We start from the raw sequence: 27523 nt of genomic DNA, 5'->3' as shown, positions 1-27523 counted from the left end.
TCGGAATGCCAATAATTTTATTTCATACTTGAAATTGACATCATTTGTTATCTTTTGATTACTGCTGCCCCAGAAAGGGAGAAAGGGGAATTTCCTTCACACAATAGCAAGACTGGAGCTGCAATGTGAACATCTTTCTGCATTTCTTACATTCATAGTTTCTCCCTAGTGTGAATAATCTGGTGTCGAGAAAGATTGGAGCTTCTACTGAATGACTTTCCGCATTGCTTGCATTTGTAAGGTTTCTCCCCAGTGTGTATTCTCTGATGTACAGCAAGACTATAGATACGACTGAATATCTTTCCACACTGCTTACATGCATAAGGTTTCTCCCCAGTGTGCCTTCTCTGATGTTCAGCAAGACTGGAGCTCTGTTTGAATGTTTTTCCACACTGCTTACATTCATAAGGTCGCTCCCCAGTGTGTACTCTCTGATGTTTAGCAAGATAGGAGCTCTTAATGAATGTCTTTCCACACTGCTTACATTCATAAGGTTTCTCCCCAGTGTGTATTCTCTGATGGTAAGCAAGACTGAATCTCTGACTGAATGTCTTTCCACACTGCTTGCATTCATAAGGTTTCTCCCCAGTGTGTCTTCTCTGATGGTAAGCAAGCAAAGATTTCTGAATGAATGTTTTTCCACACTGCTTACATTCATAAGGTTTCTCCCCTGTGTGCCTTCTCTGATGTAAAGCAAGACTGGAGCTCTGATAAAATGTTTTCCCACACTGCTTACATTCATAAGGTTTCTCACCAGTGTGTATTCTCTGATGTACAGCAAGACAGGAGCTCTTAATGAATGTCTTTCCACACTGCTTACATTCATAAGGTTTTTCCCCAGTGTGCCTTCTCTGATGGTAAGCAAGATTGGACTTCTGACTGAATGTCTTTCCACACTGCTTACATTCATAAGGTTTCTCCCCAGTGTGCCTTCTCTGATGTTCAGCAAGACTGGAGCTCTGACTGAATGTCTTTCCACATTGCTTACATTCGTAAGGTTTCTCCCCAGTGTGCCTTCTTTGATGTTTAACAAGATAGGAGCTACGACTGAATGACTTTCCACATAGCTTGCATTCATAAGGTTTCTCCCCAGTGTGAATACTGTGATGTTGAGCAAGACTGGCCCGGTGCATAAAATTCTTTCCATACTGATTACTTTCACTAGATTGTTCTTCAGTGTGCATTCTTTGATGTTCAATACAAGATGAATGTTGAGAAGCAACACAGAATTCTCTGGAAGCAAAGTTATTGGGACTAACACTCATGAATCTTTGTAGGTCCATTTCTTCCACAGGAGGGCTCACCTCTGTTGGATTCACCTTCATTTCAGGTATGATCTCTCCTAAAAGAAACAAACAGAAGGAACTTCCAGGTTAACATGGTTGCAGTGTAGAAGCAGTATTCTTTCTCTCTTCATGACCTATGTTAAATTTAATTGTGATTTGACTCTGAATATATAGGTAGTCAGTAAATGGAATTTATGGTAGTCTATTTACAATAGGGGGAAGACATCAAGGAAGAGAGAGAGGGAGAGCGGGGAGGAGAGAGAGAGAGAGAGAGAGGGAGATATATATATATATATATATCTGGCTTCCTCTGACCTCTGATACCAGTTAGAAATTCTAAGCCCCAGCCAAGGGAAAAATAGTCCCATGATAAGGGGCCTTTCCTGGAGGCTTTATGCCTCCAGAAAGGCAGGCTCACTAAGTCAGCCTTTCACTCACTAACTGTGACTGTGCAGGAGTTCCTCCAGGGGTCCAGTTCCTCCAGTCCAAGTCTGAGTCCGAGATCTCCTCTAGAATCCAAGCTCAAGAGACTGATCCTGCAGTCCAACTCTAAGTCACAGATCTCCTCAATCCCTTCCATGATCCTCTTTTTAAGGATTGTTTTCTCTTCTGTCACCTCCCCTAAATTTTATATCTACCAATCACATCAGATGCTCTGCTCTTTGGACTGCCCAGAAGGCAATTATTCCATTCTAATATGTTACCTACTATTACACACATGGGTCACAGATCTCCAATCTCATGATTAAGTGGGAGATTTACCCCCTTGGTGAGCACATCCAACATGGACAGATCTTCTCACTCAACTTCAAGTACTATGCTTACATTTCTGGGGGTTAAATCAACAAATAGAACAGGGATTACAATTTAATCTTCACAATGAAAGAAGAGCTAAGTAACTTCATTGTTACAATCAGGGGAGAGCTAAATCCAATCTTCAAACCTACCCATATAGACTACCTCAAAAGTCCCCCAAAACAAATTCATATGAACGAAGGGATGCCACAGTAGGGTACAGCATTGAAGGTACATGGGATTTGGCCATTTCCACACTATAAGGGGGTGAAATCACTTCAACCAAAATGAGAGCTGATCAACCCTGCCACACCCACCTACGTAGCCACATAATCAGAGCCAGTGTACTACAATCAGCAAGCTAGCAAGGGACACCTCTAGATCCTTGGCAGCTAAGACCTCCAGGGACCTACCCCTGAGAGCAGCTAGACTTGAGATCCCACAGGTTAATAATGAGGACCTTGGGTGCAGAGATAGCACAGAGAAAGGTGTCACACAGAAAAAGTCTTGGAGACTCAAGAGGTGGCCTCAGCCAAAAATCATGTTCCCTAGCTCCATACACAGAGTCTGCCATCCTAACTCAGACTTCTGACTGGAAAGTGAGGGAAAAACCAGTATAGTGATAGCAAGAAATTCCAAGGAAATACAATTTCCAAAAACCAAGAAGAACAAGAAGGCATTGACCCTGGATAAATTTTATAGAGAAAAAAAAATCCAAACCACAGAGAAAACAGAAGATGACAAACAAGTAAATGCATACAACCTCCGCACCCCCTCCCCAAATGGAAATTCTCCTCAAACTCTTGAAGAATTTAAATCAGAGCTTATGAGAAACAGTTCAAAAAGAAAATAATATTTAAAAAACAGGAACTCTCAATTGAAGACCAAAATTAAGCAACTAGAAATCATGAAAAGCAGAATAGGCCACATCCAAAAGGAAAATCAAAAGATTATAGCAGAAAACCAGTTCTTAAAGACCAGAATGGGGCAACTGAAAGCAAATGATCTCACAAAACAGGAAGAATGAATAAATCAAAGTCAAAAGACTGACAAAATAGAAACATAAAATATCTCACTGACAAGATGACTGATGACAAAAACCATACTAGAAGAGGCAAACTGAGAATCTTTTCCTATATTTCTGTCTCTGGGCTTTGTGAATTTTAGATTTTCTCCATTTTATCACCCAGGAAAGTATACACCCACACTACACTGTCATGTGCTAGCAAGTGACAAATCAGAAACAACTGACTATCCCCTGGGCTATCCTAAGCCAAGCTTGAGCCACTATTGGCACATGTAAGACGCAGTAAGTGATGTAGAGAACTGCCTTTGGAGTTCGCGTCACTTCCTATGGGGACTGCTTGGGCACCAGTTGACCCTGGAACTCCAGACTGGAGGAGCTCCTCAGATGGCTTCCTTGAGACTGTCATGTGGTGAATTATAAAACTGACTCCCTTTCCCTTGGCTCTCTGGGGTGGCCCCCCCCTTGGCCAAGGCCTTGAACTCCTGCCTGGCTCAGCCTGTGCTAGAGCAGTGTAAATTGACTCTCATCCTTAATTTCTTCCTCCCATTTTAAATAAGTCACCATAAAATTCCATTCTGAGTTGAGTGCTTCATTGGGATTTAGAAATTAAATCCCTGGCGACCAACTAAAATTATATTCAGTCTCAACCCAAATATTTACCCTTTACTTAGAGCTCCTCGCTCCATTTTCAATGGGGTAGATAACCGGAAGGGCCTAGGTGGGCAAGCTAAGAGGGAGAGGTTGTGGGCCCCGAGTGCCAAAAGGATGAGAGGTAGGAGCAGTAAGGGAAATGAATTGGGCAGGGTGGGGAAGAAAAAGGGGTAGGGACTGGGGAGGGAAGAGGCAGAGAATTTGGGGACGAGGAATGGGGAGGGGTAGGGAAGAGGGGGTAGAGCAGACAGCATGGAAAAGGAGGGGTTAGGGCAGGGGGGAGGGGCAGGAGGCATGGGTGGGAGGAGTAATGTGTTGGATAGTTTGAGAACTAGGAGTCATATTGTGTAGAGCAGGGTGGGACAGAGATTCTGATAATGAGGAAGTATGGGGAGATAAGTCACTCCTATTTTGGGGTGGTTTTAAGTTTATTTCAATATTTTTCATAAAAACCATGATTTCCCCCAAACTCTCCTCCATAATTTCCAGGTGACTTGAGTTATACTCAAGCTGAGCTTTTAGTTCTGCAGTTTGTTGAGTAGTAGAAGGAACAAATGGTCAGTTTGAACAGGAAATGTACTTTAGAAGGGGAGGACGACCTGAATCTCTTATTTGATTTTTTAGAATATTTATGGTACTTTCCATGTCTCCTAGAGAAAAAAAGATACAACACTGTACCGATAACAATTACAATTACATCCAGGAACAGTTCGGAGCACAGCCATTGCCATACATTCTCTGGGATTATGAAACAGACAAAGAACAATGTTTATCCAATTTTGGTTATTTTACTGAGAAGCCACTTGTTAATTTGGCTGTATACTGGCTCTAACCACATTTTTTTAGGTGTTTGGGTACAGTCCTTTTAAAAGTTTTAATCCAATTAACTCTTCTGGGTGTAAAGACAGAGTTGGACAAGGCTAAAACTTTTAATACAGTCACTCTCTAGTAGGGTTCCTTTTTCCAGGTTTTTCTCACAGGTATTTAAAAACATTCCAGTCAGTTTGTATTGCCAGCGAGGGTCACGTAATTAGGTAGACTGTTCTTTAGGGCAAGGGTGAACTGGAAACAGCAAACTTACTTCTTTAACTGATTTTTGTAGATTCCAAATAGGCTATTAAAAGTTGACTTAGGGATAGCCACAACAGTAAAGGACAAGTTTAGGAAAGTTAAGAAGATTGAGGGTATTTCATCACAACTGACTTTGTCAGCCAGATTGTTAAATTCATGATTGGATTGAATATATTTAATTGATCACCAGGGATTTAATTACTAAATCCCAAAAATGAATTACTAAAGTCAGCCTTTACACTCACCATGTGTCAATTCAACCAGCAGATTCTTTACCAGCGTCAACTCCAGTAAAACTACTTCTTACAGGAGGTTCCACTCCAAGTGTCTCTTTACTACAAGTGTGTTTATGTGTGTCTGTTTCCACTTTTAAAGACCTTTTTCTCTTGCATCACTTCACCTAAATTTTTACATCTACCAATCACAAATGATGCTCCACTCCAGGACTGCCGGCTTTTTCACACATGTGTCACAGACCTCCCACTCAATGTATGAAATGGGTGTATATACCTTTTTGTGGATAAAATCCAAAATGGGTCCATATTCTATTTTGAGTACTGTGCTTACATTTTTGGGGATTAAAATCTAAAAATAGTCAAGGGATTACAATTTAATCTTCACAATCAAGGAAGAGCTAATTCTCTTCAGTGTTACAATCAGGGGAGAGCCATATCCAATGTTCACTGCACCTAGAAGCCTCTCGTTACCCTGACTCTCCCACACCTTTTTTTCCCTCCCTCACCTGGGCAGAAGCTCCTCAAGTCTTCTTGCTCCAGCATCCATGGGGCTTCCCTCTGCTCCAAATAAGATAGAATGTCTTCTGACGGTGCTGGAAGCCCTGAGCAAGGGAGAGTGAGTCAAGGAGGCGGACAGAGAATCTTGTCACTGAATTCTCTTTAGGGAGAGTTTGGGGAATCCAGTGACTCCACTCAGAAACTCTGTCCATGGGGTTCCCAAAGGAGTCTGACCTCACCCATTAGTGTCTATAATGCAGGATCCCAGCATAGGATGTTCCTGTTACTCTTCTGGGGGGACCTCAAATGATCAACAGCCTTGCTCCCCCATCCTGTGCTAGTCCATTTTGGCAGAACCTCCTAAACTCCCAAACTCGGTCTGAGGGTCATTATTCTGGGTTAGTCTAAAGCCTCAGACACAAGGACCTTTGTAAAAATAGAGATTTGAACCTGGACTTCAATTCCCAGAAGGCCTTGGAACTTCCCAGATTGCCCTATAATCTCCCTGAATCTCACCTGAGTGCAAGATCACAAATTATTATTTAAAGGGGCTCTCCGCCTATTCTCGCTCCCTGCTTCCGCTTCCAAGCACACTCAAGATGTAGAGTAAGTGAAAATTGAATAGGCCTTTCGGCCCTTCTAGGCATGTGCTTTCTTATTTTGTATTTTCTTTATTTCTTAATCTTTAATAAACCTCATAAAATATAATACTTTTAGCAGAGAAACTAATTTTACTCTAAACAGTTATGGCAACCACTAGATTGGATGAGAACTTTTCAAAATTTTTAGCCTAGATAATGATTTCTAAACCACGTTTCTCTAAGATGCTTTTTTAGAAAACCATCTTGATCAGCTCCTACCTGCAGCAATCCATTTCGGACTTTCTTGATTCAATATCGCTCACCTAGTCCCAGCCCTTGGCCCAGCTCTGCTTGGCTCCTGCTGCCTACTTCTGCCTGCCTGCAATCCTGACCTGTTTGATTCAGACAGCTCCTGCTCTGGCTGCCCACCTCGACTCCTGGCCTATCTCTCACTCACCTAGCCCAGCAACTCTGGCCTCAGAGCACATTGCTCATCGCCCCAGGCCCAAGACTCATTTCTACCAGCTGGGAAAAAACGGGGGTGTTTTTTCCATAGGCTACAATTAGCCTCCACATGGACTGGGGGCAGGGATCACGGGGAGGGAGAAACAAGCATGGCTACTTTAAAAGGATATCTTTTGACTACATTGATCCTTTTATTTACTTCACCTGAGTGCCAGGGGAAAAATTCAGCTCCCTGCAACTCTTTAGCTAAATTTGAGATTCCTAAAATCTACCCTTACTATGGGAAGGCAGTTCAGTGGCTCAGTGAATTGAGAGCCAGGCCTAGAGATGGGAGGTTCTTAGGTGAAATCTGGCCTCACACACTTCCTGGCGGTGTGGCCCTGGACAGATCATTTAACCCCCATTGCCTATCCCTTACCAATCTTCTGACAATAGTCATCTAAATGGATGAAAAAGCTAAGGAACTTTATATTTTTAAGGCATTTCAGACTCCAGTGTTTTATAAAAATCTCTGCATTCTATTGCCTTTTGCTGACTGTTTTTAAGGTTAACTTTGTGATTTTAGGTTCATATATTACTGTATTCAATACTATTCTGTGACACTGAATCATTTTAATGTACTGGGTTTTAACTACCGTTAAATTCTGTTGCTTTTCCCCTATAACCATAATGAACAAACATGATTGAATAAGCCCATATAAAAACAGCTTTTCTATTTTTGACTTTGTAAATTGTCACATAGAGGATAGATGGACTCCATCAGAAAGTTCTTATAACAACCTTTGGAAAATTTAATGAGCTAAATATCTCAAAGTGATTTTAAGGATTCTTTACACATGATTTTTTTTAGAATTTTTCCTAACAATCACTGGTCATTTTGCCTGCCCCAAACACGAGAGGTTAGGCCTATTTTGGTAGCCGAAGTAAAATACAATTATAAACCCCAACTCCCGCATTTATAAGAATGAGAATGGAAGTTGGGAAGTTAAGCCCAAGGCATATACTACCCCTAGAAGCCTCCCCCACCCCCCCAAAAAGGGGAGCATCTCTTATTTATACTCTTCAGCTCACTTTACAGAGGTTTGGGTTTTTCCTAGACTCCTCTGACACATTTTTTGCAATATCTAGATTTCTTGATGATGTTCTAGAACCAAAATAAGTTTTACTTTGTTTAAAAATGTTTACCAAGGTTGAAAGATTTGCTATGTTTGTAAAAATTGTGACAAATATCCATCAGTTCATAGGCTTTTAAAAAAGCCATATAGCAATTTATGTAAAATAAGACAGTGGGTTTGTTTGTTATTGTAATTAACTGGACTATTGAGAATTTTGGGGATACTGATTCAACTGTTACCTTGTGAAATTCATTTGCTTGTACTCACAGAGGATCATGGCCAGATATGAGGAGGAAATGGATCTCATTTTTGCTGAGAAAGCCTTGTATTCTATATTTTCTTGGTGGACACAGTGTGCCAATGATTATAAGCTACATTTTAATTTTTAAAGCTCTTATTATATTTTTCTTGCATGTGCAATATACTATTTTAGTTTTTTATTTTTTTCCTATCCTTTTTATATTTGAAGCACATGTCAACCAGCATTAAGATCTTCTTTTAACCTTTTGATTTTGCAGTAATATAAGTTTAAAATACATTTGCTAATGCATGCCCCCAAAGCTTCAGGCTGTAAAAATGATGCCACTAATTGTTTAAAAAAATTGTGGGACTTTGCTTAATGATTCTGATTCCAGGACAAGATATATAAAAGAGCCATTACACAGGGCCAAAGATGCATTTCCAAGCCAATACAAAGGATTTGAACCTAGTGTGAAGACTCAAGGTTGCGCCACTTAACATATGTTAATACATATGCCTTCCTTGTATCCACATTCACTCTGAAAATACTTACATACGAGTATCCCAAACTTGGCTCCTATAATCTAGTCCCTTTTCTGTCCTTCATAGTGTGGCAAACTTTCTGTTGTCTTGGCTACTGACTGGGTAAATGCATCATTGCTTAGATCATTGTAATTGGGCCTTGATTCAAGGACCTATTATAGAATTACTTTTCCTTTACTTAGAATTTTTATTCATAAGACTTTGATAGTCTATATTTTCATACAGAAATTACCTTTATTAATTTGGATTTTTCTGATGTCTTTTTAATTTCTCTTGCCAATAGATTCATATACCTCATACCTCAGCCATGCATCCCTAAGTGATCCTGTGTTTTTCAATTACCCTCTTCACGGGGAAATGTAGAAATATTATTATTTTTTAAATTGCAAAGTTTAAATTCCTTTTGGGAAGAATTTTAGGTTAAGAAACATGATATCTCTCTGAATCCAGAAACTGAACTGTTTGGAGAAGACATCATGAAGATGCCTCCAGACCACAAGCTGCATGAGAAGATCAAGAATGAACTTTGGGTGTGATTGATTGAACATTTATTTGTATGTATACTTTCATGCCAAAGGGGACTTCCCCCTAACTGGCTTTTTGTCAATACTTCTAGCAATTATGGGTTTTGTTCTTTTTTCCTCTCATCATCAAATTATTGTAATCTTTAAGTCAATTATGTTTTCGTGACCCTTTTTGGGGAAACTTTTCCCAATAACGATCAAACGGATAATGTAAAAATGGAGATGTGAACCCCAGACATCAATCCCCAGAAGTCCTTGGAACTTCCCAGATTGCCCTATAATTTCCCTGAATCTCACCTGAGTGCAAGATCACAAATTATTATTTAAAGGGGCTCTCCGCCTACTCTCGCTCCCTGCTTCCCCTTTCAAGCACAGGCATCTCTCAAGATGTAAAGTAATTGAATGGGCCTTTTGGCGCACCTAGGCCCGTGCTTTCTTATTTTACATTTTCTTTATTTCTTAAGCTCTAATAAACCTCATAAAATATAATACTTTTAGCAGAGAAACTAATTTTAATATTAACACCTTGAGGGATCAGCTTTTCTCCTATCACCCTGCCTGCTCCCCTGGGGAATTCCACAATCCCTGTTAGGTCAAAGGCTGTCTCTGAGCCAGTCCATTCATCTTGACAATGATAGATGAGGGCAAGCAGGGCCTGCAGTTTATGGAGCCTCCTGGAGGAAGAGTCTTCACAGCATATAGGGTGGTGAGAAGAGAAGAGAGAAATTCAGGGAACTAATCTGGAACCTTAATGTTAGGTTCTGTGCATTTTCTTCAGAGAAGGCTGGACTCAGTCCATAGTGTTCCATTATCTGGAAATAAGAGGCAGCAAGAAGGGCAGAAGGCAAGGACCTGGGATTAGTGGCAGGAAGGCTTCAGTTTACATTTTGACAAACAGCTCTTATGTGGGTGACTCAGAACAAGCCACTTGATCGAATCTAAAATAAATGGGGATAATTGTGTCACTGAATTAGGAAGATGGAGGTGAGAAAAAAGTGCCATAACAACAGAAAAACTCAGCAGAGCCCTGGGCCAGGAGAAGGTCATTATAAATGCTTAATCCCTTTACTCCCTTCCTTATAGGTTCTGCTGGAGGCTTATGGCAATAGGAAAGAAGACTAATGACAAACCATCTTTCTTGGGGACATCTAGGAGCTATGAGCTATGAGTTTATGCTGGTTACAGAGAAAACGATCCCCAATAGTAGATCCACCCTAGACGGGAAGAGGGTGGGAGGAAAACCCTCCTGAATAGTTTTCCTAATGGGGTTTAGCAGAAACAATTCCGTGCCAGGGAGAGGTGAGACGGAATCAGCTGATATTACTTCCACGTCTGAGATTCTCCAACACGCATTTGATCTTAGACTTCAGGAGCACCAAAGGGGACCCCAAGGTCCCATTACACAATGCAAAGGTCTTTTACAGGAGAACCAGGCAAAAGGAGGGCCCTGGTTCTGGGACTTGGCATACCAATCCTCGACCATTCCTCCTGACTGAAAACTGCTCCCAACCCTGCCTGTTGCTGAGAGTGATACTCCCTTAGATGGCAGACTTGGGTGGCAGAGAGAGGGCTTCTTACCCACAGAGAGCAGGTTCCCAGCATTCTCCAGCATCACTTCCTTGTATAGCTCCTTCTGGGGAGGGGACAAGAGGCGCCACTCCTCCCTCGTGAACTCCACAGCCACATCTTTGAAGGTCAACACCTAGAGCAGGCCAAGGTATAGTACAGAGGGCTGAGAGCCAAATGACAAACAAAAGCCCACCTCTGTTCAGTTAAAGGAGGAAAATGACCCACAGAGAAAGGAGGGGCTGAAAGGTATCGCTCTTTGTTGGTCTCAGAACCAGCCCTAGAAGCTGAGTCTTTTAAGAGCCCAATGGAGGCTTGAGAAAAGCAGCTCTTGGATGCTCTGGAAGGAAGGCAAGGAGTTTCTAGTGTGTGAAAGGAAATCTCTAGGGGACCTCCAGTGCAGCCTGGATCCCAAGGGCCCTGTGAGATATAGGAGTCAGTAATGTGTCTGTTGCTGTGTCTGAGAATCACCAACGTGCCAGAGCCCAAGCCACGGAGGGGGTAGCTGGGCTGAAGGTAAAAAGTGGGAGATGGAAGGAGAGGGGGCTTTTATACCTTCCCCAGAACTAACTAGCTGTCTGGGCTGGGGGGTTCTCTCTGAGCTTTTATGATCTCTGGCAAGCCCAGCCTGAGCAAGCTGAAATGAGGAGATCTAGAAAGGTTGAGACCTCTCTCTCTTTCTCTCTACTAATAAATGCTCATCATTCTGGTAATGAACCCCCAGATGAATGTTTATTTATAACTCTGGGAGGCATGAGAAAGAAGAGAATGTGTTGCAGAGAGCTCCGGGACTCAGGACACAGCCCAGGTGACCAATTCTCTGAGGAGGCTGAGATTATCTCTGATTATTTACTTGCTGATCCTATTTACCAGTAACTGCTTTTGTCCAGGAACTGCCTGACTCCTGCTTCTCTGCCTCCTGACTCAGCTACACATTCAGCCAGGCTGTAATAGGGGAAGTACAGAATCCAGCTCTTGGGCCTTTCATCACTGTTTTAGCCTCATTTCAAAACATTCACTGGCCTTGGAAGATTCAGATGAGCCCCAGGGAGGCAGCTTTAGTCTTTCTACAACCCCCACCCTTCTCAGAGATCTCTGGTTTGCTGCCCAAAATTAGGGCCCTGACCTTGCACTGGACCTACACAAGAATTTTTTCTTAGTTTGAGGAGAGTGGAAGGGCTGGGGTATTGCTTGTTTACTGATTATTCCAGTCAGTCACAGTGTCTTTGATTATTCTAGCTCAATAACTACTGGTGACCCTCGATCCTATGATAGACATAACTTACCCTGACTGTTCTTTGTTCTGTGCTCCCCCAAACCTATCAATGAGATCTATCCTTCTGCTTGGGGTTTGGAGCATTAACAGAGGAAAGTCTCTGACCCCTTTTATTGACAGGCAGCATCCCCCTGCTTGACTTCCTTGGAGAGCTGCCACAGTTTACCCACTGGTTAAATTTCACTACCAACACGTGCAAATAGGAGCTTCCCAATGAAGAGGAGTCTGCAGTATTTTTAGGAAAAGACCCCAAAGGGAAGAGATCATTTGCTTCTTGAACAACCCAAACAGCAGAAATGCAGGAGGCCTGAATAAATGAAGACAATAGTAGTAGCAGAAGCACATCAGAGAGAGCAGAAAGAGGCTTCTTTGAAAAACTATAGACAAGGAGAAAGGGAGGAAGGAGGAAACCCAGCAAGGCTAAAAGTGAAAGTGAAGACTGAAGGGATCATGGGAAGAATCTTGTGGTGTCCCATCTGCTCCAGAAGCATGCTTGTTGTGTTGGATTGAAGGACCACAGGGGAGAAGAGGAGGCAGATACAGAGAATATGGGGATACACAAAGGACTTCTCAAAGATCAAAAACTTTCATTTCCATTCCCTCTACATTCAACACCTGTTCTGCCCTTCTGGGGATTCCCCAAGAGGCAAAAGACAGTCCTTGCCCTACAGGAGCTCACAGTCCAGTGGTGGAGGGAGACAATACAGAGACATATACACAAAGCAAGCTCTGTCTAGGAGAAATAGGGAGGAATGGAAAGAATGAAGGCGCTCTAAGAAGGATGAGGGAAAGTTTACTGTAGAAAGTTTTTAGCCTTTATTTCGGACTTACAGGAAGTTTAAAGGGGTCAGTGATTTCAAATGTGGAGGGAAAATACTACAGACATCAGGTAGGGCCATGGAAAATGCCTGGAACTAGACACAGCCAGATCACACAATGGATAGAGTGCCAGATCTGGGGTTAGGAAGATCTGGGTTCAAATGTGACCTCAGTCACTTCCTAGATGTGTGATCCTGGATAAGTCACTTAACTCTGACTGCCTAGTCCTTATCACTTATCTATCTTAGAACTGACCCTGAGATGAAAGGTAAGGGGTAAAAAAAAAAGCAAAAAACCTTTTCCAATTTGGAGACTTTGTAAATAGAGAACTAGAAATAGAGATAGAAGGTCCTGGGTTCAAATATGACCAATAACACTTCCTACCTATGTGACCCTCAGTAAGCCACTTACCTCCGCTTGCCTTCCTCTTAGCCATCTTCTGCCTCACAACAGATGCTTACCATCAATTCTAAGATAGAAAGTAAAGGATTTTTTAAAAAGTCTGTAGGTGAAGAAAGCCAGGAGACCAGGTTCCCTAGATCTAAGAATACAGACTGAGGAATAATGAATAAGAAGACAAGAAAGGGGACTTAGAACACCAAACAGAATGTTTTGTATTTGATCCTGGAGGGAATAGGGAGTCACTGGGGTTTATGGAGGAGGGGAGTGACATGATCGGAACTGAGCTGTAGGAAAATCACTCTGGTGGGTAAATGGAGGAGGCGTTGGAGTGGGAAGAGCCTTGTGGGAGACAGATCCAGCAGCAGGTTGTCTCAATAGTCCAGGAAAAGGGTGATATGGGGCTCCACCAGGAGGATGGCAGTGACACAGGACAGAAGGCATCAATTTGGAGAAATGCTACAGAAACGAATAGGTCCTGGCACCATGTTAGATATGTGGGCAAGGGACAGTAAGGAGTCAAGGGGGGCGCCTTGGTTTTGAGCCCAAGAGACAAGAAGAATACAGCTATCAAGAAGGTGGGGGTTCTGTCTAGGTGAGAGAGAACAATGTATTTGGGACACACTGAGCTCAACATGCATACTGGTCACCTAATATGAAATCCCTGTAAGAAAATATGAGATAAAAGACTAGGTAAGCACAGAGATTACGCCAGAAAATATAGATTTGAGACTCAGCAGAGATGGTGCTTGCATCCCTGGTAGCTGATGAGATCACCAAGTAAAGAAGTCCAGAGGGAGAATATTAGAGAGCCAAAGACAAGGCTAGAAGAACTCCCTCAACCTAATCCCACTGTTACAAGATCTAGAGGAGGAGCAGCAGAAAAGACAGAGAATCACAGATCAGAGGTAGGAGCTAAACCAGCAGAGAAAGCCATTTCCTAAAACTCTTAGAGAGAAGAGAATATCAAGGACGAGAGAGTGAGCCAAAAGCAACAAAGGATGCAGATAGGGCTGAGAGAAGAAAGACTGAGGAGGAAGTCTCTATCATCTCAGAAAGATAGAGCAGATAGGGAAGGAGGTGAGAAGGCAAAAGCTGAATAGATGGAAAAAGGATGGAGGCTGTAACATGACATGGAAGGGGATTCCACTGATGAATGTTCTCAAGGATAAAGAGAGATGAGGCCTCACACTGATGCCAGAGAGACTTGTTGCCTGCAATCTACTTATCCTGGGGGGAATGCGGGAGGATACAACTTGTAGTCGGGGTGGAGATTAGGGTGAGGGTTAGTCCAGTGTGGCACTTGGAAGACAAGGATAGCTTTGACCCAAGGATTAGATTTCTAGGCAAATGTAGAAGAAAATAAAGAGGTTAACTGTGACAAGTGAAAGATGAAATGCCTGAGGAATCAAAGCTCTGCTCTTTGAGCACATGAATTTATTAAAGCAATGTATGCCAACTGCCCAACCAATAAGGACCAGTCTCTTTCCTAGGCTTAAAGCTAGACCTCAAAATCAGGGGGAAAAGAGACTTATCTACCTTAAAAGAGATGAATTAAATAAAACCAATGAATGCAAAGGAAACAATGCAATCTTGGGTCATCTGCTTTCTAACTAGAGGAAAGATTAGGGACTTGCCAAATCAGGATGGGGAAGAGGGACAGAGGAAGTTCCCTGAAAAGCGGTCCCATTCCTTTCCTTCCCAAAATCTGTAAGCAATCAAAAGAACAAAGAAGCAATAAGTGATTGATCAATATGGACCCAGTTTGCAGGTAAGACCCACTGAATGCCTGAGATATACAATGAGAAAACTCCTTCCATCAGTCTCAGAATCTGACTGTGCTTCTGGGTCAACGTAAACTCTGACCTTAGCTGAGGGTCTCTAAACAGCAGGTACAGTCCAAGTCAGGCAGGAAGAGGTTCAAATACTGTAACTTGGATTTCTTCCAATTATCCTAATTGAATAAACTTTCCTCACCAGACAGAATTTGGACAAAGCACACTCCTGAATAGAAGGGACTCGAGCCAACTCCAGCAGTGAATCACAAGATAATGTTTCCACAATTCACCCCTCACCTTCCCAAACCCTCCCTTCCTTCCCAAGAGGGAATCAGCTCAGTAGATGGCACATGGTAGGTTTCTCCCAGCTTCTTCACACACCCTACAGGAAATGCTGACATCATGCTTTATGGGAACACTGAGAATAGAGATTTTCTGGAAACAGCAGCCAGATCAGCCTCAACATCTCTCTTCAGAGAGGGGGAACTCCACACTTTAGTCCACACAAATTTCTCTAATGAAACCTCACAGAAGCTGCTTCAGATTGAACAGAATTTGTATAGTTTCAAATGCAAAATGTAATCCAGAAGAGAAAAATGTAATTTCACCCCACATGCCATGAGGAAGAGGATATCTGACAGGGCTGGATAAAATCATAACAAAATTCATTTGGGAAAAACAAAAGATCAACCATATCAAAGAAAATGATGAAAAGAAGACAGGATAACTGGGAAACAGCACTGCCAGAGCTCAGACCAGATCACAGGTCAGCAGTCATCCTAAACCTGGGGTACTGGTAAGTAAGGAGATAAAGCAATGGAACAGAATAAGAAAATACCTCCTGTCAAGTGGCATGAGAGGGTGCCTCAGTGATGTTTTACCTTGCAGTTCAAGGACAAAAAAGCTTAGCTGAATTCCAGATAGAGACAATTACCCAAAAAAAGGGAAATGTTTGATTCCTTAAAAGAGAAAAACTTCTGCACAGAACCTTAACCTCTGTTTACCTCAGTTTCTTCAACTGAAATGATGAGAATAAGAACATTTACCCCAGAGGGTTATTACACAGATTGCTAAAAGTAGATTTTTAGAGGAACAGAAAGCACTCCATTCTGTCTGTATGCCTTTCTTTACCATTGAGCTGGATGCCTTTATGAGAAGAGCAGGATGTCTCCCTCAGGACCTCTGTCAATTTTAGATTTACTCCACCCTGCTTAGTCTTTAGAATTTTAGCAACCAGGAATGTATACACCCCCACATAAGGATTAAGTGTGAGGGAGGACGGTCTGTGACCTGTGTGTGTGCTAGCAGGTGACAAATCAGAAACAACTGACTGACCCCCTGGGCTGTCCTAAGCCAACTTTAAGCCACCATTGGTACATGTTAGTCACAGGAAGTGATGTAAAGAACTGCCATTATATTTTGTGTCACTTCCTATGAGGGGATCTTTGTCAGGTTTGGTGGACTTTGGAGGTGGAGCTTACTGGGGGAACTGGAAACATGGATCCTGAAACTGCTTCCCTTCGGCAGCCACGTGGTTAAGTGATAAGGCTGACTCCCCTTTCCCTTGACCCTTCTGAAGGCACCAGCCTCCTAGCTGGAAGCTGAGCTAGATTTATCTTCCTGGGAATGCCCCTTGGCTGAGAGGCCTGTGAACTCCCTCTGGCTCAGGCCAGGCCCGAGTACATCTTTACTTCCTTCTATTGTAAATAAACCACCACAAAATTCCATTCTCACTTGAGTATTTCATTGGGATTTAGAATTTAAATCCCTGGAGACCACTAAATAATATATATTCAGTCTCAACCCCAAAATTCACCTTAACACCTCCCTAACCTTATTTCCAAAGAAAACTCCCAGGCTTTCCAGAAACTTGCCCCTTTCTCTCCAGCTTGTCCAACAACGGAAGGACTAGATCAGTGTGGAAGTCTACTGAAGAGAGAAGGAATGTACCCACCTGCTGGCATAGACACAAACACCTCTGTTCAAGAACACTTGCAGACTTGTACAAGAATATTCATAGCAAGGCAGTTTGAGATGGCAAAAATTTGGAAAATGAGGGGATGCCCTCCAATTGGGAATGGCTGAACAAATTGTGGTATAAGCTGGTGAAGGAATTCTATTATGCTCAAAGGAAAAATAAAGTGGAGGAATTCCATGTGATCTGGAATGACCTCCAGGAAGTGATGCAGAGTGAAAGGAGCAGAACCAGGAGAACATTGTACAGAGATGGATACATTGTGGCACAATCAGATGTAATGGACTTCTTTACTAGTAGCAATGCAATGATCCAGAACTATTCGGAGGGACTTACGAGAAAGAACACTATTCACATCCAGAGGAAGAACTGTGGGAAAAGAAACATAGAAGAAAAACAACCGCTTGATGACATGGGTCAGTGGGGATATGATTGGGGATGTAGACTCTAAAAGATCACCCTAGTGCAAATGTTAATAGGGAAATGAGTCTTGACCGATGGCACATGTTTTGTTTTGTTTTTTAATTTATTTACTTAGTCGATTTAGAACATTATTCCTTGGTTACAAGAATCATATTATTTCCATCCCTCCCCATCCCCCACCCTTCCTGTAGCTGACACGCAATTTCACTGTGTATTACATGTGTCCTTGATCAGGACCCATGTCCATGTTGTTGGTGTTTGCATTAAGATATTCATTTAGTGTCTACATCCCCAGCCATATGCCCTCGACCCATGTATTCAAGCAGTTGTTTATCTTCTGTATTTCTACTCCCACAATTTTTCCTCTGAATGAGGACAGTGTTTTTTCTCATAGATCCCTCCAAGTTGTTCAGGATCACTGCATTGACACTATTGGAGAAGTCCATTACATTCGATTGTGCCACTGTGTATTGGTCGCTGTGTACAATGTTCTCCTGGTTCTGCTCCTTTAGCTCTGCATCACTTCCTGGAAGTTGTTCTAGATCACATGGAATTCCTCCACTTTATTATTCCTTTGAGCACAATAGTATTCCATCACCAACATATACCACAATTTGTTCAATCATTCCCCAATTGAAGCGCATCCCCTCATTTTCCAATTTTTGGCCACCACAAAGAGTGCAGCTATGAATATTCTTGTACATGTCTTTTTTCTTATTATCTCTTTGGGGTCCAAACCCAGCAATGCTATAGCTGGATGAACGGGCAGACAGTCTTTTAGTGCCCTTTAGGTGTAGTTCCCAATTGCCTTCCAGAATGGTTGGATTAATTTACAACTCTACCATCAGTGCATTAATATCCCGACTTTGCAACATTCCCCCCAACAGCAGAAGGCTGTCTGTTTCTCTACAAGGAATATTCTCTCTCCTGTCTCTGGCCTTGGAGCTTCCTTCGAGTCCCAGCTGAATCTTCCCCTTGGGAACCAATGATCTCCCCTTAGAGTCTTCCCTCACACAAGGCCTCCCTCCATTGTACCCAGAGTTTGTTTGGACATGGCTACTGAGAGGTCTCCTTAGTCAGTGCCTACCTTTGTGCTGAGCAGTACCAGGCACAACCAGGGTCTTCCTCCACCTTGGCTGACTTGGGCTAAGAAATGGAAGAGAGGAAGACTCGAGGACTTGAGGCAGAAGCTAGTGAGCAACACCAGGGAACAAAGTCGGAACCTGAGGATGGCAAAGACCAGGGGACACCCTCTGGCTCTGCTCCAGACCAGACTCAAGAGAGAACAGGTGAAAAAAGGCAGAGGAAGAGGGTGTGAGTGTCGCCAGGCAAGCAGAGAGAGCAAGGATACAATCCCTAGACAGGGAAGAAGAAAGAGTCAATGGTTGTACTTGGCGCTCATTTGTGATGGGGAGAAATCTGATATGGGAGCCAGTTCCCATGGGGTCAGCTCTTGGGTCTGAGATACCCAAGGGCCAAGGAATCACTCCCAAAGCCAAGATGAGAGCCAAGAACTGCTGTTCCTCCTGCCTAGGATGTGAGGACCTAAATGGCCCAGTAGTTAGGAGGGAGCAGCTTCCCAGCCCATCTTGTGTCAGAGCCAGGGAAGGGCCTCATTGCCTGATGGGGTTCCCATCTGGAGCTGGACTGACCTGGGCTGTGAGTCTGTCCCTCTCAAAGGCCATCCATGAGACTCCAGGCTCTCTGTAGAAGCAGCAAAGTAGCCTCAGTGAATCCATCAGGTGGAGCTCCTCCATCTTTTGCCAGCCTTGACTCTATAATGGTTAAATTAGGAATTTTGACAAAATAAGAGAGCAGCTTTTAATCATTAAGTTTTAATGAGAATCAAGTTGTAAATTAATATTATCCCTTTAAGTCAGAGAAAACTTCTAGCAGCTTTTAACAATTAACAATTTAGTTAAATTAAAGTACAGATCGAAAAAGAATATAGTAAAATGAATATAGTAAAGGAGAGAAACATAAGAGGTAGAGAAAGAAATATCCCAATTTTTATACTAGTTTTCCAAAAACTACCTAAACTGACTCTACCTATAACTTCCTTGAACTACCAGTAATACCAATCAGCTCACAAAATTCCAGCCCAATTAAAACCAACTCAATCAGTAGTTAATCCAACCCCAATTAGGTCTGTCAATGAAGCCCAGCCACCTTTCAAAAAGTTCACAAAAGAAAAACAATCTAAAAACCCAAATCCCCAAACCCTTTAAAGGCTAAAGTCAAAATGCCCTCTCAGTAAGCTGAGACCCGTCTTTATATTTCAGCAACTAACTGCTGTCAGCAACTGACAGAATGACCAACTGATGCTGGTCCCCGTTCCAACCTAACTTCCTGTCTCTATGGTTCCTCCTTCCTATATCTATAGTTTCTACTTCCTGTAACTGTGAGGTGGTTAGTCCATACACATCTCTATGGTAGGTGGACCTCCAGGTTCCCAGTTAAATTAAAAAGGGAATAAAAAAATCACTTTTTAGATCACCTCACTCAGGGTCTGGAGTCTCCCTTTCTTCCCTGCCCCCCATTCCTCCCAGCTTTCTGGCTCCCCAATTAGAGCTCCAGACAAAGCTCTTCCCAACAGGCCTCCCTTGGCCTAGGAAACATCTGACGGCTCAACCCTTCTGAGCAGCTGGAGCTGACCTGGAACACCACTCCAAGGCACTCCCTCCCCTTTCACCTCGTGTGGAAAAAAAAAGCCTATCTTCTTCACTGCCTTTGGGCTCATTCTCTGGGCCAATTGCTCTTGGTGGAATTTGAGAAGAAAGCTGCCCTGATCTCCATCCTGGCTTGGATCTAGCTCAGCCCCATCCCTCCTGGGGCCAGGCCCTGGGCTTTTGCACCCTGAGATGGGGAGAAGGGACCCTGAGGAGCAGAGGTTTTCCCTGCTCTTCCCAGATCCTAGGCTGCCCCACAGGGATCTACAGGGAGTGAGATGCTACAGGAATCACCAAGGGCCAGGCTTGGCTTCAGGGGAGAGCCTGCTACTGTAAAACTAGACTCAAACTCTGGACTTCAATTCCCAGAAGTCCTTGCTCCACTTCCCTAGAATACTTTGAATTCTCAAGTGGGTATTTAACCTGATTGCAAAGGCTTTTGAGCTGTCTTTTGGAGTTCCATTTTGGAGCAGACGTGGCTCTTTCCATAATGTAGCTGCTGTTCATTCCAGCCATTAGATAGCTCCCCCACACGGCTCAGCCACTTCTGCCTGCAGGCATTCAGCCCCGATCTAGACCTTTTCGCAGACTGCAGCTCACCTGACCACCCTGGCTGTTAAAATCTGGCCTCAGATACTTCCCAGCTGTGGGAAGTATCCCCCATTGCTTAGCCCTTACCACTCTGCCTTCGGACAATAGACATTTAAATGGATAATTAAAAACAAACAAACAAAAAAACCCCAAGGAACTTTAAAGACTGGAGGTTATATATTCTAAGGCATTTGAGACTCCAATGGTTTATACAAGTCTCTGTATTTCTAAGGTTTAACTTTGTGATTTTAAGTTCATATATTACTGGATTCAATATTATTCTGTTACACTGAAGGTAAATTGAATTTATTTTGAATGCACCGAGTTTTGAAATTCTGTTGTTTTCCCCTTATAACTGTGCTGAACAAATATTATTGTAATTAAGCCCATATATGAAAAAAAAAACAGCCTTTCTATTTTGACTTTGTAAATTATCACATAGAGGCAGAACTGGTTATAACTGTATAACAACCGTTGGAAGATTTAATATGCTAAATATCTCAAATGATTTTAAGGGTTTTTAAAATATGATTTTTGAAAATTTTTAACAATCTCTGGTCATTTTGCCTGCCCCTACCACAAGGTAAGGCCAATTCTAGCTTAAGTAAAATACATTTTATAACCCCCAACCTTCCCACATTTCTAAATATGTGAATGGAAATTGGGCAGTTAATCTCAGTGCATTTGTATCCCTAAAAAGCCTCCAAAAAAGGAGCATCCTTTTATTTATACTCTTCACCTCACTATTTTACTTCCACCAGAATGATATATAGATTTCTTGATTATGTTCTTAACCCAAGATGAGTTTTACTTTGTTGAAAAATATGTTTATTACCAAGGTTGAAAGATTGCTACGATTGTTAAAAAAAAAGTGTGACAAATGTCCATCAATTCATAGGTTTTTTAAAATGCCATGCAGCAACTTGTGTGAAATATGATATTGTGTATGTTTGCTATTGTAATTAATTGGGCTATTGAGAATTTTGGGGATATTGAAACTACATATTTGTAATAGTGTTCAATTCATTTGCCTTCTACTCACAGTAGAGCATGGCCAAATATTAAGAGGAAATGGATCTCATTTTTGGTGAGAAAGCCTTGCATTCTATATTTTCTTAGCTGACACAGTGTGTCAATGATTATAAGCTATATTTTTGAATTTTTTAAAGACTTTTATTATATTTTTCTTCCATGTGCAATATGCTATTTGTTTTTTTTATTTTTTTCTCCTTTTATATTTGAAGCACATGTCACCAGCATTAAGATTTTCTTTAACCTTTTGATTTTTCAGTACTACAAGTTTAAGATACATTTGCTAATGCATGCCCTAAAAGGCTTGTGACTATAAAAACGATGCCACTAATTATTTAAATAAATTATGGGACTTTGCTTAATGATTCTGTCTGATTCCAGGACAAGATAAACACACAAGAGCCATTTCACAGAGCCAAAGAAAAGCCAATCCAGGATGTATTGATGCACTTCTAGGCCAATACAAAGGTCTTGAACCTAGTGTGAAGACTCGAGGTTACTGTGTTTATCATTGTTAGACATAGGCTTTCCTTGTGTCCACACTCACTCTGAAAATACTTACAGACGAGTATCCCGGAAACCTTGGTTCATAATCTGGTCCCTTTTTCTGCCTTTCATAGTGTGGTAACTTTCTGTAGTCCTGGCCACTGACTGGGTAAATGCATCATTGCTTAGATCATTTTAATTGGGCCCTGATTCAAGGACTTGTTATAGATTTATTTTCTTTTTACTTGGAATTTTACACATAAGACTTTGATAGTCTATATTTTCATCCAGAAATCTTTCTTTTTTTGGATTTTTCTGATATCTTTTTAATATCTCTTGCCAGTTCATTCATATACCTCATACCTCAGCCATGTATCCCTAAGTGATCCTTTTTTTTTCAATCACCCTCTTAACGGGGGGAATGTAAAAAAATCATTATTTAAATTGCAAAGTTTAAATTCCTTTTGAGAAGAATTTTAGGTAAAGAAGATGCTACCTCTCTGAATCCAGAACTGAACTGTTGGAGAAGCCACCATGAAGAAGCCTCCAGATCACAAGCTGCACAAAAATTGAACTTTGGGTGTAGTTGATTGAACATTTATTTGTATGTATACTTTCATGCCAAAGGGGACTGCCCCCTAACTGGCTTTCTGTCAATGTGTCCAGTAATTATTGGTTTTATTCTTTTTTTTCTCTTATCCTCAAATTATTGTAATATTGAAATTAATTATGTTTTCATGATCCTTTGGGAAAAAAATATTTTTTTCAAATGATCAAATGAGGATATGTAACAATAGACTCGAACTCTGGACTTCAATCCCCAGAAGTCCTTGCTCCACTTCCTCAGAATGCTTTGAATTCTCACATGGGCCGAGATCAAGAAGGTATTTAACCTGATTGCAAAGGCTTTTGAGCTCTCTTTTGGAGTTCTGTTTTGGAGCAGACGTGGCTCTTTCCATAATGTAGGTGAGGTCTTGTCTAGGCCTCTGGCCTAGGCACGTGTTCTTTCTTATTCTGTATTTTCTTTAATCTTTAACCTTTAATAAACCTCTAAAAATATAATGCTCCTTGCAGAGAGAAACTAATTTCTACTTGCTTCAGTCTCCTCAGCCTCCCCTAAATTTTAATCTTTACACTACCAGCAGAGGGGAAGGGGTAGCTTGGGAAGAGAAGACAGTCTGAAGGGGCAGATGAGCACTCTGTTCCTCCTCTTCTGCACCCTCCTTTCCCTCATCCTCCCAAACCCCAAAGAGGCAGCAGGGCTTTGGGATCCCACATAGAATGGGCCCAGGCAGAACCTCCAGGGCTAAGAATGGGAACCCAAAACCCTCTTTCGAGGAAGGGGCTTAAGGGCTCTGCCAGAAGGCGGAACAGGCAAGCATGGGGAAGGAGAGCCAAGAGAGGGGCCAGGAAGTCACATGATCCAACAGAGCTCCTAGCAAGGAGGTCTAGGAAAGGAACTGGAACAAAGAGGGACCACTTAGAATGTTGGAAGCAGGGACAGGAGTGACACTTGGAAGCAACAAGGAGGCACGTGGGAAAGAGAACTAAGGAGGGGGTCTTTTGCACTCTGGACACTGAGGGAGATGGGAAGGGAGCACCTGGGCTCAGGACTCAAAACTGAGATACCTGAGATTTGCCTCAATTTCCCCTTGCCCTGAATAAATAGAATGATTACTCAAATCATTGGAGCACCTACCAAAGGGGCAGAGACACCATCATCAGCTGCTGAGGGGCTTGACCTGAAACCTCGTGGAGTCACCCCAAAGACCTGTCCCAACCTGTGCCTACCCAAGGAGGACACTAGTGACCTGGTGTAGTGTAGTCTAATAGATAGTTTAGGGAGAAGGAGGAAAAACCCACAGAAGCCCTAGCCGTTTGGCTCAGCTGAGCAGAGAAGGCACAAACTGCTGGGGTGTCTCTTAAGGTTTCCTAATCCTTCCTTCCTAACCCTCCCTTGTTCACTAACATAATAAAGCACCCCTTTCTGAGTAAATTACAGTTAGATCAAAGTTGTCTTCTAGAGGATAAGAAAGAAGGAGAAAAGGAGAGAGGGAACTGGGAAAGCTGGTCAAGGAAATCCAGAGTAGAAGCCATTCAGCCTTTACCTTCAGGATCATGTACAGAGAGGAGGTTTTCTTGGGTCCCAGGTTACAGCAAAGGCCTGGGGAAAAGTTGGTTTCTCAAGTCACTGAAGACTCTTGTTTGGGCAATGGTCTCTGTCCATCCTTGCTCAAACATCACCTCAGGGATACCCGTCTTGAGACCTTTAGTGAGAGGGAGGAGAACCAAACGGTGTCTAACTCATCTCTGATCATCTCTCTCTCACACACACACAGTCTCTCTGTCTCCATCCCTTTGTTCCCGTCTCCTTCATCTATTATAAGTGTAACGGAGGGCAGAGACCCTGGAAAGACTCAAGTGTTCCTGGGGGTGGCTGATCCTGGAGAAACAGGATGACAGGGTGCTGGGGTCTCCTTAAGAGATGCAATAAGCCCAAGGGCCAGGGGACCAAATGAAGGGGCCAGGAAAGGGCTTTGGCTCCTGGGCAGCCCCAGGGGAAGAAGGCAGAGTTCAGGGATCCTCACAGAGGGCTGGGTCTGAGGGCAATACAGAAGAATCTCTAAGCAGGAGCTGGGAAACAGGACACCTGGGTCAGGAATCCTTATACCCCTGGAATGGCTCCTCTCTCCTCCTATACTCCACCCCAGGGTTGGGGATTCCCCCTGGGCTACTACCACCACCCTGGGCAGGATGGAACTCCCTTTCCCCAGCATCCAGCCCCTCTTTCCCTCCCCCACCATTCATCAGAACCCAGCCCTGCCCTCACCTCCCCCAGAACTGCCTAGATATAGCCTGAGGAATGTGGGGGCAGCAGAGAGCTCCTGGGTGAGAACAGGGCTCATGGGGTGGGGGTTTGAGGGAATGTGAGGCCCACAAAGAGGGGCCATCTGGGAGTTCTGGGGTGGGGATGCGGTTTGAGCCATCCCAGGAGAATCAGGCAGGTGAAGGAGAGGAGTCAGTGGGGGGAGGGGGAGGAAAAATGGGAGAATCAGAACCAGAACCAGGAACAGGGCTTGGATGTGGCCAAGAGACCAAAGGAGGCCCAATCTGACCAGAAACTGGCTCAAAGCCAAAGCCCTGCTCTCGGGGAAATGGGGGAGGGGCTGCAGGAGGACCACCTGGTCTCTCCCATCCCAGAAGTCCTCAAGTGCCTGCTGAAGGCCCCTTTGGGCAGGGGGAAGATCATGGGGGAGGGGGAACTTCCTAGTGCTCCAGGGGGGCCCAGCCAGCCTCCAGGGGGAGATCCTCCAGCCAGTTCAGGGTTCATAGACAAAAGGGTGAGCAGCTAAGAGCACAGGAAGGGTCTGAGGCCAGATTGGAACCCAGGCCCACCCCACTGCAGGGCTGGCACTCTCTCCTAGGTTTCCCAGAGGTGGGACTCCCTTTGCCAGAGGGCAGTCCTCCCTGTGGGGAAGATACTCCTCCTCCCTCAGTCCTGACTGCAGGGCCTTCCTGGGGCTCTGCTGGCCTCCTGGGCTCTCTTCCCCTTCCCTGCCAGCCTCCATTCAGCCCCTCAGGTGACTTTCCTTGGGTCTAGCCTACCCTGCATCAAATCCCCCATGATGCTCTTAAGCCCTCCCAGCCCTGATGGCGTCATCCCCCTTCTCCCTGCCACCCCCTCTGCCCAGGACACACCAGCCTCCTGGGAGGGTCCAAGAACAGCACCTCCATCTCCTGGCCAGGAGCATCTTTTCTCTGGCTGTCCCTCAGGGGCGGCTCACAGGCTCTTCCTCTCCAGCTGGGACCACTGCCCTCCCTGGCTTCCCTACAGCCCAAACGACAATTTCGTCTCCTCCGGGAAGCCCTCCTGAGCTCCCCTTCACTCTCCGCCTTCTATCTGCTCATTACTGCCGGTTTAGCCTGAATAGAGCCTGCTTGGGGTGACTGAAGCTGAGGCTGCCCAAGGAGGGAGGGAGCAGGAGCTCGGGGGTCCGGGGCCGAGGCTGGGAGGCAGGACTCCTGGGTCCTTACAGAGTGCAGTAAAACTGCCTCTGGTACTTCCTCACCCCTCCCCGGACACCCCCTCCAGGCAGGACGTTTCCACAGAAAAGAAGATCCTGTAGAGGAATCCAGAGGTCACAGCCGACCCCTGTCAGACACCAGAGCAGCCCCGGGATGCATCATACTCAGCAGGCAACTCCCACACAAGCGCTGCCCGTCCCGCTCTTCTCGAGGGCCAGTCGGCCCCGCCCAGCTGCAAAGACCCAGTACCTGGGGGAAGGGGCCGGGCTCGGGGTTTTAGGGGGCTCTCGGCTGCACAGGTGGGAGGTGTCTGCCCCAGAGGGACTCGTAAAAAGGATGATTCGAACTGGGTCCAGCTCTCCGCTTCCCGCCCTCCCCCAGGCCCCTCCCCCTCAGTCCCCGCCAGCACTTCATAATTACCGAGGCTGCAGGCGCGGGGCGGAGGAAGTTCCACTGCAGGTTAAGGGGCGAGACGAGAAGAGCTCTGGGAGAGGAGGAGGAGGAGGAGGTGGAGGAGGAACTGGTACGACCTTCACTTCGCTGCAGTCTCGGGGCTTCCGGGAGGAAAGAAAAGGGTCCCGGGGCGTCAGGCGTGCGGAGTTCCAGGCTCTTCTGGGCCCCAAGACAGTGTGGGGGCCTCAGGGAGATTCTCCCCACGCGCGGGCGGCTGAGAAATGGAGGAGGGCTGAACGATGCGGTCCTCGTGCGCGGAAGAAGCTCCTCGGGGGGGCGGGGCTCTGGGAAGCCTCGGTGTCGGGCACCAATGAAGGCCCGAAGAAGGGCGCGTTTCCGGCCGCCGGAAGTTCCCAGCCAGCCAGGTAGCAGAAGTTTAGTAACGGGAGAGCTCGCATACTTGGGAAGAGGAGGCGGCGACCTCCGGGGATGGGGGGAGGCTCCGGCGGCCTTTGTGCTGGGATCAAGCGCGTGGGGAGCGCCTGTAGGACGAGGAAGGCGAGCTGAGGGAATGTCCCCGGTCTCCTGCCTGCGGGCCTCCCTGACCGAGGGGCGCATGCGCGTGCCAGCCTTGCAGCCCCTCCCCATCCTGGAGAGAAGAAAACCTCAAGTGGCCTTGCAGAACCCCGCATTGGGACAGACACCTCCCTGCAGTTAGGGGAAGCCCACGAGGCTGGGCTGTCAAGGCACAGGGAGTCTGCGAGTTCCTCAAGACCGCAGACCTGGTGACAGTTTCACTATATTAACTGGGATCAGCAGCTGGGGAGCTCCCTGAGGGCAAGGAATGTCCGCCAAAGTCCTGGATGTCCCCCATAACTTATAGCCCAGGATCCGGCACAGAGGGAGCCCTCCTACATGCTTCTGGGTACTAAACAGCTCCAAGGGGATAAGCTCAGCCCTTCTGGCACCTGGGGGAGACTTCATAGAGGGTCACAGAGCGATCCCCTGAAGGGAGCTGATAGGAAACAGAGTCCAGCAGCCTCAACTTCCATCTGGGG

General features: G+C 44.5%; 1 protein-coding gene across 14 annotated transcripts; it reads right to left on the bottom strand.

Moving 5' to 3' along the window:
* On the bottom strand, positions 1-27074 carry LOC100619274 (zinc finger protein OZF-like). 14 transcript variants are annotated; one of them, XM_056820442.1, is made up of 7 exons: positions 18921-19049; positions 18356-18414; positions 13105-13162; positions 10611-10734; positions 9780-9844; positions 5573-5668; positions 1-1342 (listed from the first exon to the last, which is right to left on the bottom strand). In XM_056820442.1, the coding sequence occupies exons 6-7, from the start codon at positions 5607-5609 to the stop codon at positions 153-155; spliced, it is 1227 nt and encodes a 408-aa protein (XP_056676420.1). In that variant the 5' UTR covers positions 5610-5668; positions 9780-9844; positions 10611-10734; positions 13105-13162; positions 18356-18414; positions 18921-19049; the 3' UTR covers positions 1-152. The 14 variants fall into 14 exon arrangements, with proteins under 14 accessions (XP_056676420.1, XP_016288471.1, XP_056676417.1 ...); XM_016432985.2 differs by lacking the exons at positions 9780-9844; positions 13105-13162; positions 18356-18414 and adding exons at positions 24155-24313; positions 26493-27063 and having other exon boundaries at positions 18921-19043; XM_056820439.1 differs by having other exon boundaries at positions 5573-9970.
* Between the last annotated feature and the right edge of the window lie 449 nt (positions 27075-27523).

This window comes from Monodelphis domestica, chromosome 3 (assembly GCF_027887165.1).
Source record: "Monodelphis domestica isolate mMonDom1 chromosome 3, mMonDom1.pri, whole genome shotgun sequence".
NCBI classification, from domain to species: domain Eukaryota; kingdom Metazoa; phylum Chordata; class Mammalia; order Didelphimorphia; family Didelphidae; genus Monodelphis; species Monodelphis domestica.
Note: the sequence above shows the minus strand (reverse complement) of the source record. Positions and strands in the feature narration are given on the sequence as shown.